General features: G+C 46.0%; 1 protein-coding gene across 2 annotated transcripts in view; it reads right to left on the bottom strand.

Annotated features, from left to right (window-relative positions):
• Positions 1–214: 214 nt before the first annotated feature.
• The window catches only part of trappc9 (trafficking protein particle complex subunit 9), a 167,310-nt gene continuing 148,011 nt past the window's right edge, over positions 215–19,513 (bottom strand). For both annotated transcript variants that reach the window (XM_076011176.1, XM_076011177.1), the window contains 2 exons: positions 3,154–3,377; positions 215–1,879 (listed from right to left, as the gene is read on the bottom strand). In XM_076011176.1, the coding sequence (XP_075867291.1) occupies positions 1,700–1,879; positions 3,154–3,377 (404 nt within the window). In that variant the 3' untranslated portion in view covers positions 215–1,699. The remainder of the gene's footprint in view (positions 1,880–3,153; positions 3,378–19,513) is intronic.

Raw genomic sequence — 19,513 nt, 5'->3', positions numbered from 1 at the left:
ATATAAGCAGAACCACACTGCATTTGGAGAATCATCTGTCGTAATTTGCGCGTGCCGTTTCGTGTGACTGGATGAACTTTGCGAGTTTGATCACTGTTGGTAAACTGTTTTGCAACATTTGAGATTTCAACGAAGAGCAGAGACTGAAGTCGTCTCAGGAGCGAACCAAGAGAGGCGGAAAGTAAAGATTTAGGAGAATGTCTGTTTGAAAAGGTTTTTTTGGTTTTTTGTGTTTATCATTTATTTACAACAGGTAAAGGTCAGACACCAGCATCATTCAACACAATTCATAATCACCCACAAGTCAATGGTTTTGTGCGAAGAAGTAATTGCAAAGCTGTAAGAAAAAAAGAAATCACTTATTTTTACGCGTTCATATCGTTGGCTTTGGATTTCAGCAAATCTCATTTCGTCTGTTGGTGCTGCATTGATTCATCTACTTGTTCTGTTCAGTGACACAAAATCTGCCTGTAAGCTTCTTGAAGCTCTAATATTTAAAATGTAATCGTTGAGAAAAAAAGAAAAGAAAAAGCTTTTGAACAAAATCGTATGATATTTAGCACTTAATCACAACCGAACGTGGCTTTTTTTGAGCTCGGAACAAAAAGTTGGTGCAGGAAGCAGCAAGCGGAGTCTCTGCTTGACTGTTATGCACGGCTTTTTCTCCAAAGATGTAACCTACATGTAGGATTTAAACTGGCCAAAGCATCTCTTTTAACCCCGGGCGGGCAAACGCTAACTTTCAAGCAAATGCGGTGCAAACCATGTGTGCAAAACCACATCTGCCAGATTTGTCAGAATTTCAATTTTCCTCCAAATGTTGGCAATTATACGCTACAATTTTAGCTCGTGTATTTTTTTTTTTTTTTTTTTTTTTTTCTAAATTGCACATTTAGACCGTTTCGGAGAGGCCACCACAACACGCTGCTTCCTGTTGGTCACGTGTCCATCAAGAGGAAGGGACAGTGCAGTTTCAATGGGCTGATGTCCTCTTTCATTTTCTAGCGCTCTCTAAAACTCTTCAGAGGAAAGCACAAGGTAGATTTCACACTCCCTACCACACTCTTCCTCTGAGTTGACTTCCTGCGGTGAGTCGAGTCAACACCTGTTGAGACAGAAGCAGTTTTGCCAACTGGATGTTCTGTTGATATCAACCCCACCGAAAAGCCAAGTGAATGACGAGGGTGGCGAAAGTGTCATTAGACCGAGCGGCAGTGTTGAGATTCAAAGCGCTCACGGCCTCACCAGCGGCTCCACTTGCTTCCAAACGGGTTTTTCTCCGCGTGTCTTTTGTCCGCCAAGATGTTTCTGCCCTGCCTGGCGACATCCGTAATATATATATGTAATGGAACTGGGCACAAGCTGCTCTGTACATTCCTGCACGCCTAGATGCCAGTAACAATCAGTGAAGTCTTTTGAAAAGATTTTCCCCAAACTGCGCCTGGAGCGCGCACACACTGTGTGACCTTTGACAAAAAAAAAACAACAATATTTACAGGCGGGTATTTACAGGGAAAGCCTTGAGAGGAGGAAGAAGAAGAGGAAGAAGAAGAAGAAGAGGAAGAAGAAGAAGAAGAAGAGGAAGAGGAAGAGGAAGAGGAAGATGAAGAAGAAGAAGAAGAAGAAGAAGAAGAAGAAGAAGAAGAAGAAGAAGAAGAAGAAGAATCTTATTTCCACGACTGCTGAGGTCAGCGGACAGTTAGGCTCCCGCCTGCAGGGGGGCGTCCACGGCTCGTATGTGCACGCTGGGCAAGGTGAACCAGGCCAGAGGAAGCTCTCGCCCGGCGCTGTCATCCTGGAACTTGATGTTGAGGTAGAAGTCACCGGTGTAGAGGAAGAGCAGGGCGCCGGCCCACAGCGAGCTTTCTTTGGGTTTCACCTGACAAAAGGCAACGACAGACAGACAGACAGACAGACGGAATTCATTAGGGGCCGCTTCTGTGAAGCGAGCGAACAGCCATAGTGATAGCAGTGGGAGGGCAGGTTTGAAGCAGGCTATGTTTTTTCTTTTTCATTTTAAAATAAAAATCAAATTGTGGAGAAGGTTGGACAACTCCTTGGTTTAAGTTGCATTTTCTCATTCGGGGCTGCCGGGAATTGTTCCGCCTCTTTCTTCTGGCATCGTCTAGCTTTGTTTTGTTTTTTTCCCTGTTGCTTTTGTCTCGTTCGGTACTCAAGGTTGACAATTCATCACTGGCAAAACCTAAATGAACAAATCCTGGCATATAAATCCAACTGTGAATTTTACATTTTATCCTTTGGGTAGTTTTTACTTTATCGGCACTCCTCTTTCCCGCTACACTGCTGCAGTTTCCTACATTTTAAATCATTCATTCATTTTACAATTAAATGTGCATGGGCTTTTCAAAAAACAGATTGGAAAAAAATAACATTAAAAACTTTATTGCCCTGTCCCCATTTCATCGTTGACAGGCAAAACATTTATACTGCGGCTTCTGCTGTCACAGGTGATGGCATTTTGCATTTCAATTCATTAGGCACGACGCAATAATGCGTTTATTATGGGATTATTCGTTATTGCGCAATAAACCATAAGTAGCAGGTGGCAGACGGGTTTATTTATGAATTTGTCAGTGACTGTGACTGCTGCTGCAATACATTAAAGCAAAATGCTTCATCTCGTCCATGTTTTAAAATCAGTGTTAACCTTTTCACGCATCTTAAATCTACATTGAAACTAAGCTCTACTGTACTTCTGGCCAACTGCAGGGACCTTAGTTAATTTAGTTTTATGACTTGTCTTTGTTACACATAGTATGCTGGAAGAATCTGCAATTAAATGATACCCTATGATACAGTAACCTTTGACACAACCCTCATTCATCCAGATGAATTCACACAGAATAGTTCACATTAAGGTCCTGCTCTTCTTGCTCACGTCCAACACTCCCCATCATGCTTTTTCTCTGCTTCCAGTGGATGACCTCTGGCCCTTAATTTAAGAGACAGGGTCTGCTCAAGGTTTCTGCCTTCTACAAAGGCAGTTTCTCCTTGCCACTGTTGCCTCAATTCCTTCTTTTGGTGGAAACAACTGTTGATAAGCGTCATCTATACTTGCTCAAGTACACAGTTATGGTGCGACATGGCACCATACAATCCGAGTTGAATGTGATCTGCTTTGATTTTACTGACCGTATCAATGTAGAAAGTGTTGGAGCCGATGAAGGTGACAGCATCATCCAGATCATAGTTCTGAACCCCATTCTGGAAGTCTTGGTAGGGAACCGCGGTCAGGGCCAAGGGTCCCACCGAGTTCTTGCTGCGATTGGTCAGCCGCACCTCCAGGCTGACAGCTTCACCCACTCGGCAGTCGGCAATGACATCGCAGTCACATGGCCTCCCGTTCACCAGCACGTCTGGAAACAAGGAGGACAAGAAGAAGAAGGAGGAGGAGGGGATTAGCCAGAATGAAGGGCGCCGACTCCTTTGTGCTGCACTTTGAACAAAGACAAATGGAACTCTGAACAAATTGGACAAACTCAAGGATTAAGACCTTTCAGACCAACGTTTGAAATCTTGCCAGCGGAATGTGCTTCTTTTCACAGGGATCCCATTCAATCTCGCCTTCGTTTGTACTCATCAATAACCGAGCCATTAGCGGCCTATCATACCGTTGCATGTGGAGGATCAATGGGCTTTGTTTGTCCTAAAATACATTTCATTGACGTTGTTGGAGAGCGTCCGTGCCACAAGAGCATTGAACCAAATTCCCTCCCGCTAATCTTATTCATTAGTAATTTGCTTCAAAAAAATTGGAAGACTGGGGAGTGGTGGATGGAGACAAACACCAGCGGGGTAGGTTTCTCTCCAGCCACAAGTCTGCGCACGTCTTTTTCCCGAGAAAATAAGGAAGAGGACCGAAGTGAGCTCATTCCATCCCAGGAATGCCCGTTCCGGCTTCCCCCTCAAGTGGCCCAATTTGGCCAAGGCGCAACGGGGAGAGACGAAGACTTGTTTCCAATGATGGCCTGAGCCCCGGCGTTGGTTCTGATGAGCTGAAAGAATTGACTCTAACCACGGGGGGATTGGAGGAGATGAGCTGAGTGCGCGCGGGGTCCCTGGGGGAAAAACGTGCACGCGTTGGTGTCACGCTCGCAGCGGTGAACAAGCGGCGTGAGTCAGAGCGGCAGCGTGACGGCACAGAGGGAAGGCGAGACCCAAACTCTGCACCGATCTGTTGCACACATCCAGGGGGGTGTTGATGGGGGTCAAGGCCGAGGGGGGATTTACACTGATGGATGGCAGTGAGAGAGAGAAAGAGATGGATGGAGGAAGGGATGGCGACAGTTGAGGCGAAGAAGTTGTGGGCGTTGGGTGGCGGAGGCCGTGCTGCTACAGCCAGCGGGAGACGCCTCCAGCAGCTGCGGGAGGTTTGACATTCTGCCACACGGCCGTCTGCACCGACGGAGGAGCGTCTGTTGTTCATTTCGTCAAGGGACTCGGTAACTCGAGGAATGAAAGAAAGAGACACTCCCGGAATGTTCACCTTGTACATCCTCTAGGATAAATTAGCTAATAGGGAGAGGAAGACGGAGAGCGAGAGAGAGAGAGAGAGATCCAATTTAAAAAGTAGCATCAGTCGCAAGGATTACCTTCAGGTCAAGGAACTGTGTGATTTCATTAAAAGGCGGCGCCACCTGTTGAAGTCCAACTGTTGCTGGACGACCGCGGGCTTCATGGAAACAGGAGCTGGTTTTGTGTTACAAGTCAGTCAGCATAGGGAAGTGGCGCTACAGGCACGATTTGCTCGAGAAACGACATAGCCTGTAGATTGGACTGGTCTTGCAATGAACTAACCGCTTTGATCAAAACCCTGCCTGCGTATCTTCAAACATCTTGCTCAAGCTTTCATTGACTCGTTCACCACATTTCACAGGACATCTGCACAGACTCTGGTTGCAACTTGTCTAAATGACTGTTGTACGTCTGTATTTTATTGTTATTTTATTGTCTCTGTTTTATTTGTATTGGTTTGCTTTGTTTCCTGTCTATAGCTGCGTTTCCATTACCACTTGAATTGCGCAAAACCTGAATATCGCAATAAATAAGTGGTAATGGAAACACCTAAACTTTCTAACCTAAACTAACAACCCTGTGGTTTGAGGTGGTTTTTCCAGACATATCGTTATAGAGGTATACCGCAAGCGGTAAAAGTGGAAACACTTTTTTTGCTTGCACACGGGGGTCACAGCAAACAACATCGAAACGCAGATTTATACAAGAAATTCTGTACCTTAATCCTCCACAAAGTGGGGTCTCACAGCTGGCCCCAGCAGACCCCTGCAACCTGAGTGCAGGAGTAACCCGGAATAGAAGATGGATGAATAGCTTGTACTGGATTTTGATTGGTTGATGAGGTTGTAGAATTTGCTGAATTGCCCTGAATGGAAGACTGGCTTCAACGTCTTTGTGTGTCAGCTTTTGCTTGGCTCTCCAGACGAGTCACGTTGCCACGCCGTCGCCCAGATTTCTTCCACCTTGGTGCCGACACGTAAGCCATACTTTCAGACAGCTCTTGCTCTCGTTACATGGAGACCAAGACCCCCATCACTGCCAGCAGCGCTCAGCGCAGCATATAGTGACTGCCCTGACGAGAAATTATATTTAGTTTGTTCAAAGTCTTGTTGCTAGGAGATCGCAACAAAATTATAAGTAGCCTATGTTGCTTCTAAAAATGGAAGTGAATTACTTCGCATTAAAAGCAAAACGGTTGGTACCTAATGAGCTGACGGCCTCCCACACACGGGACTCGGTCACAAAAAGCCCACGTCCAGAATAATAAAAATAATAATAAAAAGAAACTGCAACTGAATTTGCCTGCTGTTTTGGATTGTGTGCCAGTGGCAAGGCAATCAGCATGGACGCAGAAAAGAAAGGAAAAAACAAAAAACAAGCTGAGGGGGAACAAACGTTGGTCCACTCTGATGAGAGGAGTCCTCAAATAGCCGTTCAACTGTAATTACGGTGGGTAACACTCCTCACCAAAAAAAAAACAACAACAACACAAAAACAATCATAGTTTAATTATGATGATAAACTGTAGTAGAATGAGCAATCTGGCCATTGTGTGCTCTTCAACACAATCAACTTCAACTCGGCAACAAAAAGTGGAACTGTTGGCGCCTGGCTCGTGGGTCCTCTGGGGACTCGAGACAAAACTCTTCCCTTAGACGACCGAAAAGGTCACGGCAAAAGGCAGCTTTTTAAGAGCAACTGTTTGTCTGTTTTCACAGTGAGTGGCGGTCCCTGTGCACCGGCTCTCTGCTTTTTAAAGCTTCTGATACGTCCACTCAAGCAGTCTCCTCATGGGCTGGAAAACACGTTGCACCTGTCAGGGCTGCGACCCAGATTTGTACATTCTGACGTTTGGATTTCGGGGTTGGTTATGCTACACGAGTTGCCTGCGCTGCCCTTTAAGGTGTTCCACATGAGCCACGCGCGTCGGCATGGCTAGTCAGAAAACACCGCAACTGTAATGAGATGATGCTCGCGTTATAGGCTAAAGTTGTACAGACAGGAGGAGGCAATCGACGTGAACCGGCTCCCACATGAAGCCACTTTGAGGGGCAGAGAGGGAGTTGCTTTCCTTTTGATAGAAAAGACACACCGACATTCTGTGATTGTTTAAAGTAAGGATACAACAGCAAGTTGTGTGTAGTGCAATTTCATCAGAAATAATAAAAAAAAAAAAAAGCCGACAAATGATGATGAGCCTATTGTTTGCACACACTTCGTATTTCAATTTAGCCTACAAGGCGAGTTTAAAAGTGTATTGATCTCCTGTTTCCATTTGTTAAAGAGCCAATCGGAAGCATTTGTAAAGGGGAGTCAAAAACAATAAAAAATTGAAGGTGACTTCAGTGACTAAGGTTGCTTAGCCACGCAGTTGGTTGGGAGGTAAAGTGAAAACAGGTTCACACCATTTGTTTGATTCTTCTTTGAATGTGAATCAGCTTTGATAAGACAGCCACAAACTGTAGCATCCAAACCAGGCAGACGCCCACCTTTAACAACTTTATTCTTAATTCTTACTTTGGTCACAGCTTTACCTATATTTTACTTCCCACCTCACTCTATGTGAAAAAGCATGTCATGGATGAATGGAAGAAGAAGAAGAAGAAGAAGACGACAAAGAACAACAACAAGAACAACAAGAGTCAAAAACGCTTACAGTGGGAAGTTGGCAAAACAGACGATTCATTAAATATTGCGTATTTTTTTTCCATGACAACGTGAACGGCTGAATGTGTTTCTAAAGACATGCGTCTCGCGTTAATCACGTATGAAAAGTGTCTTATCTGAGACACAGTGTGCACAATTAACTTTCTGCACATTTTCCCACTCAACCAGACATTCTTTTTTTATATTTTTAACCCGAGGACATTCCGCCAGTAACTACACACTAGACAAAGGTCACAAAGCTCAGCGATGCTTCAAAATGTAGAAAAAGTGCAGAAATCAAAGATCTATTTATAGCCGCTCCGCCAGCACGTGCGGCAGCCGGCTAATCTTTAGATAGCCATCTGCAATTAGGGAGCCAACTACATATCTCATACATTGATTCCTCACTGTCGCCAACAGATAATGATAGTGTGTGTGTAACTGACTTATTAGCATATTTATTAGAATAGATTTGGGGTCAAGTGGCATCGTTAAGTTGAGACGAGTGGGCGTGAAGAGAGAAAAAAAGAAAAAAGAAAAGCGGTTACGAGAGGTGTATCGCGCCACCCGGCCACGTACTGTAGGATCGCACGTTGCCTAGTGTATTTTTATGAGCTGTTGTCGTCGTCGTTTTCTCAGCGGGCGAAATATATTTGCTGCCGTCTACAAGAGGCACCGGGCTGCGTACACACAAAGACAAGCAGAAAGTCAGGAGTCATTACAGCCTGAGGATGATGTCAGCGAGTGGATGGGGGGGGGGGGGGGGGGGGGGTGTACAGGGAGCAAGAGGCAGAGCTGTGGAGAATATAAAATGAAGACTTAAGTGAACTGAGACGAGCAGTTCCAGCCAGCTGCCAGGGGAAAGGGGGTGGTGTGTGTGTGTGTGTGGTGGGGGAGCTATGGTACACAAAATATAGAGATAGACAAGTCCTCCAAGTGCAGCACGAGCAACAGGTCCATCGGGGCCGATGCTGACTGAGCAGCCGTCCGTCCCTCCGTCCTCTGCCGGGCTCGCCTGCGTACGCCAGCAGGATCGACGTGCACTCTTCGTTTTTTTTTTTTTTTTTTCTTTCTTTTCTTTAATAATCACACTTCATTTGCTCAAGCCTGCGTGAAACAGGTGAAGTTCTGCACGTCCGCTGCCGCCTTACGTAACAGTTTTTTTTCCCGGCCGTCGTGCGAAGCAGCCAGGACGCTGCTGCTGCTGCTGCTGCTGCTGCTGCGGGGAGTCTGCGGAGCGAATGAGACGCTGCGGCACGTGTCGCCACGGCAACGGGGAGGAAAACAGAAGATGATACACCCCCCCACACACACACACTCCACCCCCTCCGAACACCATCCCCTCCCCCCCAGGCAGCCCCACCACCACCTCAAGATGCGAGAGCGTCAAAACTGCGGATGAAGGAAGCCTCCCCGCCCGCCCTCCCACTCGCATCTCAGGCGCCCGCCGGAAGCAGGAGGACGGCGGCTGACGCTCCGTGCGCGGCACCTGTCGATGGTGCTCGTTATGCCCCCCTGCCCCCTCCCTCCACGGCCACTTGGCGATATTGAGCGGCCCCGGTCGTCGCAGCCGCGGCATTGATGTCGGCCGCCCTCACGCAAAGTGCTGTTTTGGGGATGTTTGAAAACAAGAGTCTTCAGCTCTCGTAGAGGAGGCGCCGCTCGGTGGCAGCGAAGTGATTACATAAGCGCTGAGGGTTTACTTAGTGCGCGCGCGAGAGAGAGAGAGAGAGAGCACGTGCGTGTGTGTGTGTGTGTACGCAGTAAAGGGAAATCAATGAAAAAAAACACATAACAAATTGAATCTTAAGTGATTTCTTGTTGCCCTAATTATTTTGGTAAAAGTTTGTGAGTACAGTAAACTGAGAATTCATGAGATGTTTCAATAATATCGCTTGAAAAGTGGTAAAAATGCTACAGGGTGCAAAAAAAAAAGTTGTTCGCACAAAGTTGAGTGCACAATCACAGGTTCACAAGGTTGAAATGAATTTGAAGCTTTGCAGCTACGGGCGAAAAGAAGCAACGCAGTGAATCATAGTGACCATAGAGAAAACACACAAAACCAAAACAGTAACGCGACTGCACTAGAAGTGATACGAAACAGAAAGTGGCTGGTGAACACAGATGAATCTCAGCACGCCAGAGAATGACACGCATTGTCACGTTTTCCTAATAACAGAGTAACAGAGCTCAGTGCTCAGTGCAGGCGTATAGGTGAGAATTCCGAAAAATGAAACATCAAAAATGAGTAAAATCAATTGGCTGGATTGATTTCATTTTTGTTGTCTTTTTTTGGTCTGGATAACTCACACACGCTCTTCAGAAAACAATAATTAAACAACTGAAATGGCTTAACCGGTTTATTAATTCAGGCTGAGTGAACCGGGGAACTGGGACGTCATGTGCATGACGAGCAGACGGACATTCGGCGACCCAGGTGCCTTTCGACCCGGCGAAAACTGACGACAGAAGTGCATCTGTAACGTCGGTGAATCCGTCGAAAAATAAACTCCACCGGTGACTCAGAGCTCGGGAGCCCAACTCCGAGCAAAGTCGGCGCCAGTGTTTCTTTTCTTTTTTCTTTTTTTTTTTTTTTCCGTTTGGCCGCAAAACCCGAGCGCGCCGAGACAAATATAGATGTGGCGCGTTCAAGATACAACAAATCGAACGCGACCAACCTCCCAAAGGAGCCCCTCCCTCTCCTGCCTGCAGAGAGCTGCGACGTGCTCCTCGTCACCAGGTCATCGAGGGTTTTTTTTTTTTTTTTTTTTTTTTTTTCAACGGCTTCTGTCGGCCAGCGGCTGATAACCAGGCGGGGTCATCGATGAGCACTCTGATGGAGCCGGACGGACGCGATTTAAAAAGGTTGAGGTGTGAGAGTGCAGTCGGTCTAAAAATAACCCTGCCAGCCACTGATAAACCCCCCCCCCCACTCCCACTCCCAGGCCATCTGCCCTCTCTCTCTTTTTTAAATGATCCCCATAACAACCACCCGTTTGATTCCTGTTGCCTTTTCCGTCCGATGAGCGTCGGTAGATTCCATCTGCTCCGAGGACGGGTAGAAGCCGCGCCGTCGTCAAGACTCTTTTTACTGGCTCCGGTTTGCATGTGTTCATAACTGGAAGAGAATCGTTTTTTTTTTTTTTTTATGAGGCACCGAGCTGCACATGCACGCGGAAATCCGACAACCAATTTAAGGAGAATAATGGAGTCATTTCCATTTCTCGCCTTAACGTAATTATTTTCAAATCATTTAGTCTGTCTGCTCTTCTTCAACAAGGCGACGCCCATTTGTTATTGACTGACCATTATTGGATAACAAATATCTTATTACGCTGTTTAAATGTTGACTCAAAAAAAAAAAATCGGATTTCTCTGGAAATCAGATCGCATTCAGATTTTAGGCTGTGTGTAAACGGCCTCGCTGAGTCGGTCACACAGAGCGTTGGGGGGGGGGGGGGTTGCTTTTCAAAACTGGGCGACTACAGACGTTCATTGATGTGTTAGAAAAGCAGTCACACAACAGTGAAATGTCTTGTATTAACTTTGAGCTAACAGAGACGAGGAATAATCACTCCCGGGTCAACAAAATGACCCCCACTATCGTGTTCCGATAACATCGGACGGCGCTTTCAGCATCACGTGATGCAGCCTCGATGATAAACGGCTGATTGCCGTAACACAAACCGTCGGTTCCTTCCCGATCCCGCATCGCAGCATATTTTCCGAGCGGTCTCGGCAATCGCCGTTCCATCTGCGCCTCGCCTCAGAGATCCGGCGCCGGCTGCCTCGGCTATCGCTCAGCTAGCAGGACACATTTGCCCAGTGTCACCCAGCGCGAGCAGGCTCCTCCAGTCTCTTCAAGCTGATGCCGACTGCGGCAACAGTTTGGAGATGTGCTGGACCTCGTCTTCACTCCGGATACGGCCAGCTTTCAGCCCAGCTCTGCATCATGACAGCAGGGTGGTGGTGGTGGTGTTGTGGGGGCGGGGGGTGGGGGGGGATTACTCACCGCAGAACAGAACACGTTCAACTGCGGCTCTCAATCCCCACCGGTGGCTACGTGACTTATGTTTTCTAAAATAACACCTCTCCTATTTTTTTTTTTTTTTTTGTATTTTTTATTTCACCCTTCAAACGAAAACTCGATTTTTGTTGGGGTTTTTTTTTTGTTGTTTTTTTCCTCCCCTCTCTTCAGGTGGATGAGTGTGCTCTGCCGGCTCACTGTTTGGACCGGCGCAGCGTCCAAGGTTATCGCCGTTTAGCCGCCTCATCCACCTCATCCGCGAGGCTTTTCCAAAGCAGAGGCGAGGCCGCAGAGCGGGCTCAACAGTTCGAGTTACTGTTGCAATGTTGGACGACTGCAAATGTGTAATTAAGAGCACTGCTGGGCACTCCGAGAGACAGTCAGGTTACTGTACACCTGGAGAGACCCTCGGAAGAATTGGAAAACGGGAGAAAAATAATGAGCGAGACAGAAATGAAGCGATGCCATGAAAGAAGCAGCTGCCTGCTTTTCTTACTGCTGTAATGATCTATACAGAGGAGCAGGACAGTTACGCCAGGAGTTTGATCAAATGTAAATTGATCACATTAATTTCCTGACCCCCACATTTCATCCAAACGTGGAGGCCAGGACTCAAAAAGGACTCGGATGGTGATCGGACCATCACATTTAAAACAGACCAATCGGGTTTTGTTCAGCTACTGGTGGAGACAGTCGCTCACCACACCATCCTCCCATCCTTGTCACAACTAGACAACCAAAACTGTAAATAGAGCCCATTTCTCTTTCTTCACACAAGATGCAAAACAGTTCCGGTCACATAACAGATCGGGATTGGATTGTTTAGTTTTGCTGCATGGATTTACAATATTTTGGGTTTGAAAAGTACAAGGGTACCGAGGAGATCAAGATGACCCAATAATGATCAAAGTTCTACTCCAATTAGCTGAAAAGTTTATGTTGTACGTGTTGGTAAACCGGAAAGGTTCTGCTACACTAAATGGAAGCCATTATATTAAATGAACCATTGGTAAAAAAAAAAAAAAAAGAAAAAAAGATCACCATCAGATGCGACACAAAGGCAGCAAATCGCTCATTCCACGCCACCGTGTTGCATTTCCTCTGCTGCAAATGCAAAGGAAACAGTTGTAGCTTCGAGCGCCAATAATCCTCTCACACATGCTCCGAATTAAAATATTTATTAGACAGAAGATGAAGCGGATAGCCACGTCCATGCATTTCATACATGCGGAGACACGGCGTTGCGTCTCGCTGTTTGTCTGGCAGCGCATAATGAAGCGGCTAATAAGAATGTGTTCTGTTTGCTTTGCCTCTTGGCTTCCATATTGCATCCATCCATTTTCCATACTCGCGTCTCCTGCTTCCAGGGTCGCTGAGGGTAGCTGGGTGGTTACACCCTTAACATGTCAGCAGTTTTATTGCAGGGCCACACGGACAAACAGAGAACCATTCACACTCAAACTCACTCCTACAGACGGACAAATTTAGAGTTCCCAATTTGCCTCACATGCATGTTTTTTTGGACTGTGGGAGGAAGCGGGAGAACCCGGAGAGAACCCACGCTGACAAAGGGAGAACTTCCAAACTCCACACAGTAAGGCCCCAGGCCTGGGGATGGAACCCATGACCTTCTTGCTGTGAGTACAAACCACTGTCTGGAAGCACTTTACACAATCAAAGAGAAAACCAACTGGTTCCTCCAGAGCAAGTGCGAAGCAACAGCGGCCAGGAAAAACTCCCCAGTGGGAAAAAACCCTCAAGCAGAGCCCATCGCTGTAGGGCGACCAATGAGTTTGACCAGTGCGGGTGAAAAGGAAATACAAAAAAATGAAGAGAGCGATAGAAATGGTGAGAGTGGCAGACTCACAAATGAAACGTTGCTCTATTTCTCCATTTATTTTGCTTTTCTTGTATTAAAAAGCAGAAAACAAGAGAGTAAATATGGTTTCATAAATCATAAATCCAGACAACGCGTCAAGAACGTGTGTTTCTATGGATTATCGATGGGGCAAAGCCAGAAGACTGCTATCTTTGCCACGCAGCTACTTCCCGATATAGAACAGATCAATGTGTCTGCGATGGTGGCTGGATGCCATTACAATATAATTGCCCCCACACTGCGTTAGCAGCCTCGGGTCGGGGGCTCCCTGCTGTGAAGTCACGTAATTATTCAGTCGGACTTGTTTTTCCAATCAGTACCTACTTCGAGCGTTCCGTTCCATGTAGATGACAGGTCTTATGTATGTATGATAATATTTGAGCAAAGAGGAAAAAAAGGAAACAGCGCAGGTAGCATCAAGCATCATTATTTACCTTAGGATGGGTCAACTGGATGTCGAGTGATTCGTGGGTGAACGCGAGCAGCCACAGCTCCAATCTGCAGCAGAACACCAATGATTTCGCTCTAAACTTTTTGGAGGCTGGCAGATTAATCAGATTTTATCTGGGCGCACATCCAGTTCCTGTCCTGGCACCTTTTAATCCTCGCAGAATGACCCCCATACCTCTTTGAACACTTGGGTGTACTTGGCTCTATTAACCTGTGGCGCTTCTCGCGCTGACTGCATGCAACGGCCCAGACCTTTTCTTAAGATAAAGAGACGAGCCCTAACTTTGGGTTTCTGTCCACTGCAGCATAAACAAACCCCGGAGTGCTGCTGGGGTCTTGGGAAGAAGCTCTACAAGAAGAAAGTGCAGTTAATAAAGGATGGAGAGGGCGAATACATCGAGGTTTGGGAAGGCAGAATGCGGTTCTAAACGTTGATCCTTTGAACCTGGGTTTTCCAGCTCAGTTCAAAACCATTAGACTCAAAGTACAAAACAGACCTGGCTGTTCCCCTTACTGTCTCTGGGATTTAAACAAGATGACATTAGTCTGGATGGTGAAAAGACTTGTTTTACACACTTCTCAAAAGAAATATTACCAACATGTTTAAGGCTATTATTTTTGTTCATATTTAAAATGATGCTGAATGTTATTTTTGTTTGACTTGGTCAGGGCACTAGAGTCAAGTGGGATATATACATTGTATCTGGTTTTAAATGAAGGTTAAACGTGTTGCTAGTCTCTCTGAGATGTACTGTGTAAAGATTTATTTGGTGCGGTAATCCAAGCAGCAGCTGTTATTTTGGCCAGCTGTCAATATCAAATGCCATGAATTTATTAAAACTCGCCCCGTGGGGCCACTTGGTCATGGCAATGTGCCCAATAGCAGCGGAGACACTTTGCCACGGACCAATCAAGCCTCACGTCTGAAGGCCGACACATCGTCAGGGTATCGGCAGAGAGGAAGAAAGGCTTCTCCCCATGTAGCTCCACACAGTCTCAAGCCCACAGGCTCTGCATATGTTTGCAGGAAACCCAGGTTTAATTTTGTGGATTTATTGTTCCGGCGGTACGACCGCCTTCCAAATTCATATTCCCTCTCCGCTTATTTCTCACGTAAACACAGTTACACATCAGTGGAATATGAGCTATGGGTTTTGGGGGATCCTGCTTATCTGCTTTCCTTCCCACAAACTCACCTGTAACCAAACAGAATTAAAACGCTAATGATCTCATTTTTCAATTTTCCAAATGCAAATGACTGCCGCTTGGCGAGTGTAAAAAAAGAAAGAAAAAAAGGTGGGATTGATGTCAGAAAATTTCAGAATCGAGGTGAATTAGCAAGCATGTAAAACAAAAATCTACAATACAAGAAGAGATTCACTCATTCCAGTGCGTCTTTTTTACCCAGAAGGTCACGCACAAATTGAAACTGGTTTGCCCGAAAGAAAGCAAACTTAAACCTACTGTGAAGTTGCAGCTAAATAACAAAATACAAAAAAAAACAGAAGTTGCAAAGATTTTATGCCTTTCCACAGCCCCGTATTCCCATGCAAGCTCGGAACGCGGTCAGCCGCGAACGAGTCCGGAGCTGCTCGCCTGCGTCCGTGACGACCGGAGCGAGGAGACGAGTGTTTCGACGGCACTGCAGCCCGAGCGTTTAAAGGCAAATCTCAGTTAATCGCATAGGGATGGAAAATAATTAGGGGCTATCTTCCCCCAGCAGACGTCGATAGCCTGGGTGTTGAAGCGGAGAGGAGGGAAAAAACAAAACACACTGCTGCAATAAATCTGCTCTGATAATCCAGCGCGCTAATTTGAACACGAGCAGGAACGGCCATCGTCCCTGTCAGCGACTATTTAGTGGCGTTCACTCTGTTCTCTGTTGAAAGACACACTCTATCGGCTAATTAACAATCATACACACTGTGTTTATTATTGTAAAAAAAAAAAAAAAGTCAAGGTAATTATTCTGAAAAAAAAAGTTCAACAATATCAGATCTGGCTGCCATGAAAGGCAGCTTAGCGAACAAAAACCCAATGGCGAAGTTGCATTGTCAGTCACCCACGACACTGTCAATAAAGAAACTCCACAAAGTGGGAGCTGATAACCACAGATGACAGATTAGTTGTTTTGGAGTTGGGTCACAAAGTCGGGGCTGTTTATTAATAGAAATTGACTAAAATATACTAACTTGTAGCAGACCTTATTGCAAAAAGTCCTGTGTTACGTATATGTGCAAATATACGATGAATTTCCCATTTTTTGTATTTAAAAACACGACAACAGAAATGTGAAAACCATACAATCGTGATTTACAATTCTGTTTTATGTACTTTTTCATTTCTTTTTTTTTTTTTTTTTTTTTACAATGTGACTTTTTTTTTTCTTTTCAGTCACACAGACTATGTAGATTATGCCAACGTACCCCAGGATAACCTCTTCCTCATTATGCTAATGCGGTTATCTACCCCAATTCCGCGGGGAGATACATCACTCCGCGGGGAGGCTTCGAGCACTTTGATTCTTTTCTCTTCTCCCACTTTGGGAAGCACTTCTGAAACATCAAACTCCTCGACGTGCAGATGTGCGGTTCAGCCCAGAGTCAGATCTCTGATGACCACGCCGGACACATTGCATCCAATTAAAGTGAGATTGCTTTTTTTCTCTCTTGGTGTGTGTGTATGTGTGTGTGTACTTTTTTGTTTGCATGAGTGACATTCTTTGAAAATATCAACTCATCGCTTGGTGGATCGCTTGGTGCCGCAGAAATGGACTTCACTCTGTACATTCCTAAGGGGTGGGAGGTTAATTCAGTTTGACCAAGTGTGATGTTGCAGAAGGCTAAATTACACACTGGATGTGCGCATATTCGTTGATCGATCAATCAGTTAATCGTAATTAATCTGCAACAAATAACTGAAGGCCAGTAATCACCATAATGGAGTCGTCCTTGATCTCCAGCAGTGAGGAAGACTCTTGTTAGAGAGAGAAAGTTTCGCCTTCTCATACACGAACTAGAGTGACAGCATGATTGCTTCTGAACGTTGCCTTGGATGTCAGCGGGACAACACCGTGAACTTTGCCCCGTCTGAGGAAGATGATGACAAATGACCTGGAGCTTCCTGATCATAAACGGTGCCTGGAAGTTGGTCTGATGTAAATTGTGGAAATAGGATAGCATATTGTCGTAATGTGAGCCGGCAGTATGTGACCTAATTGATGGAATGACGGGGAGCACTTTCGACTCTCATCAGCTGATGCTTTCACTTCGCATTGCAAAAGCGGTGACATAATCGAATTTGACCAGATTTTTTTTTTTTTTTTTTTTTAAAAAGAAGTGATGCTATCTCTGGGTGCTAATAAAAAAAATGCAAATAGAAATAATAATAAAAAAATAAAAACACGTCCAAATCAATCGCACGAGGTTCCACGCCAGTTGTGTTTTTTTTCTTCTTCATTTTAAAATATCAACAAGCCTAATGACGACAATGACTGTAATAACGACAATGACAAGACCAACATCTGACCTCGCTGTGGAGGCGAAACAGCTTCAATTGCTCTGTAATCGATCTTTTTCTGCTCACGGGCAAAAAGAACTGAAAATGTGGAAGGAAGTTTGGACAGGCGGGCGGACAATTGGGTGCGTCGGCGCAAACGCCGGGCCGCACCATCTGTAAAACGAACAAAGGCATGGCAAACGGGGCTAATGCGCCCGCGTGGAACGCCTGTTAAGTTGGACCCCCACCCTCTCCGCCCCCGGCGGAGCACAAAAGGCTCCACCGCCGTCAAATATTTGCTCAGCGGGAACGATGAGGCGTTCCCTCCTCCCCTTTCTCCCTCCGCTAACATCGTCTCCAGAAAGAGGGAACGACAAACAAGGCCGCTGTATAATACAACTCCTCGGGCCCCGCTGGGGTAACATCAACAGGTGGCGAAGGTGATTGTTGCGAGAGAGAGGCCGAGACGAGGCAACCCGTTTTTGGGCTCATCTCCAGAAAAATAAATGAATTAAAAAATAATTATTTTTTAGCCATTAGTCATAAGATTCTCAAGAGAAATCGGCTGTGGAGACGCGCAAACGCGCTCTCTTGTCTACGGGCTCCGAGGGTAATGAGGGTCCGCCTTCCCGCAGCCCGATGTCTAATATGCCAGAAGACCTTCAGGCGTGGCCGTGGAAATCCCACTCGAGTCCTAATCTCGGGACGGCGACTCAAGGCAAGTGAGGTGGGGACGGGGCGGCGCCTGCGATTCGCCGACACTTACATTGATCTCGGTTTAATGAGGCGAAACCTCCGCTGACATGTTTAGCCTCCGTGAGATTGATCTCTGAAAAGAGTCGTCCTCGCGCGATAGGAATCCATAAGCGAGCGCGTCGGGGGTGGAGCGGATGAAGTAGAAATAGGGGAGAAAAAAAAAATACACTTCAATTTAGTTGATTGAACTTTTAGAAATTGGTAAAAAAAAAGAAAAAAAGAAAAGGTGTCGACTTTAAGAAGAAAGATGGTAAATTGGTGCTACGGTGAGAATTTTTCGGTTCGCAGGGACTTTGCAGCCCGTCTGGAAGGCGGCAGGCAGGGGAAGCACCTCTGCTTTCCGAACCCGCCTCCGCTTTGCGTTCCAAGCTCTCAATCATGTGGGAAGATAAACGCTGCAACACACACACACACACACACACACGCACAAAAAATGCTCCTCCTGATGACGCATGAAAGCGCCGTTGCCTGGAGGAGGATTTCCCATAAATGCACCAAAGGGCTGCTGCTTAAAGGAATGTCGTTCTCGCTTGTGGGGGAAAAAAAAAAAAAAAAAGAGACAGAAAAAGAACAGGAGCACAACAAAGCGCTGCCTGCGCACCCACACACAATGTGCGGCGGCACGATGCCCTCGCTTACTACCTTCCTGCGGGAGATAACACATCACACAGGCACCCCCGCGGCCTACGGGCCCCTTTTATGTGGCAATCCTGCCTAAGACAAATTAACCCGTGGCACTTGTAAAGTCTCAGGGCTTGTATTTGTACTTTGTATTTGGGAGGGAAATAAGCAGGCTCGCGTAAGAAACCAACAGACGCGTTCACGGAGCGTCGGGGGAGTTTCGAGATGAGGGGTTCTGATTGGGGGGTTACATTTATTCGGAAGGATACTTCACAATGTTTGGAGAACACCAAAAACTAAACTGACCATCTGATACCGATGGTGGATTTAGAAGACTAGAACTACAGTGAGCGTATTTGGGATGCACACGTCTGTGTGCGTTTTCATTCAAAGAAATATTTCACGGAGATATTTGAGGCTGTATCAAATTTTAATGGCGTCCCAAAATTTTTCTCTTACATGCAAACCAATGTACCCAGTTGCGGGGGAACGTATTCTGAGTGATATGTTGACTGCATGCATACAGTCCCAAACATATGGAATTACACCGTTGCTTAAAGTGGCACCTGCGCACAATCTTGCGGGTAAATTATCAGCATGAGGCAGAGACACTCGGGTAATGAGGTGTCAGTGTTGCACTGGGGGGCAAATCGCTATCGACAGTAGAGTTACCTGCATGGTTATTTTTGTCCTGACAGAGTGGCTGGCCAATCAATGCCACACGAGTACATTCAATAAGTAATGGGGCCAAGCGACACCCTGTGATAACTCTTTAGAGCTGACGTTGCTTTAATATGTGCCGTCCTCAAGAAAAAAATATTTTAGGCGGCTGTCTCGAAGATACCAAGCGCCTGCACAGATAAAATAGAGGCTGAGGGAGAACAGCAACGGGGCAGAAGAATCAAAGAGCCAACTTGAGGGGGTGGAAAATCAAGTGATCCGGTGCAATTAACAGCAGTAATTACAGCCAGGACAAGCCCAACTGAGAATAACAAGTAGAGAGTGTCAGCTAGTCCGGTGGTTGAAAGGGTCTCTCAATGCAAGCCTTTTTATTTTGAAGGATTCCAAATTCGTTCACTTTCTCAGGTTTCATCTCTGAA

Source organism: Nelusetta ayraudi, unplaced genomic scaffold (genome assembly GCF_046127955.1).
Source record: "Nelusetta ayraudi isolate G7.1 ecotype Tasmania unplaced genomic scaffold, CSIRO-AGI_Nayr_v1 ptg000135l, whole genome shotgun sequence".
NCBI lineage: Eukaryota > Metazoa > Chordata > Actinopteri > Tetraodontiformes > Monacanthidae > Nelusetta > Nelusetta ayraudi.
This window is presented reverse-complemented; position numbering and strand designations above follow the sequence as displayed.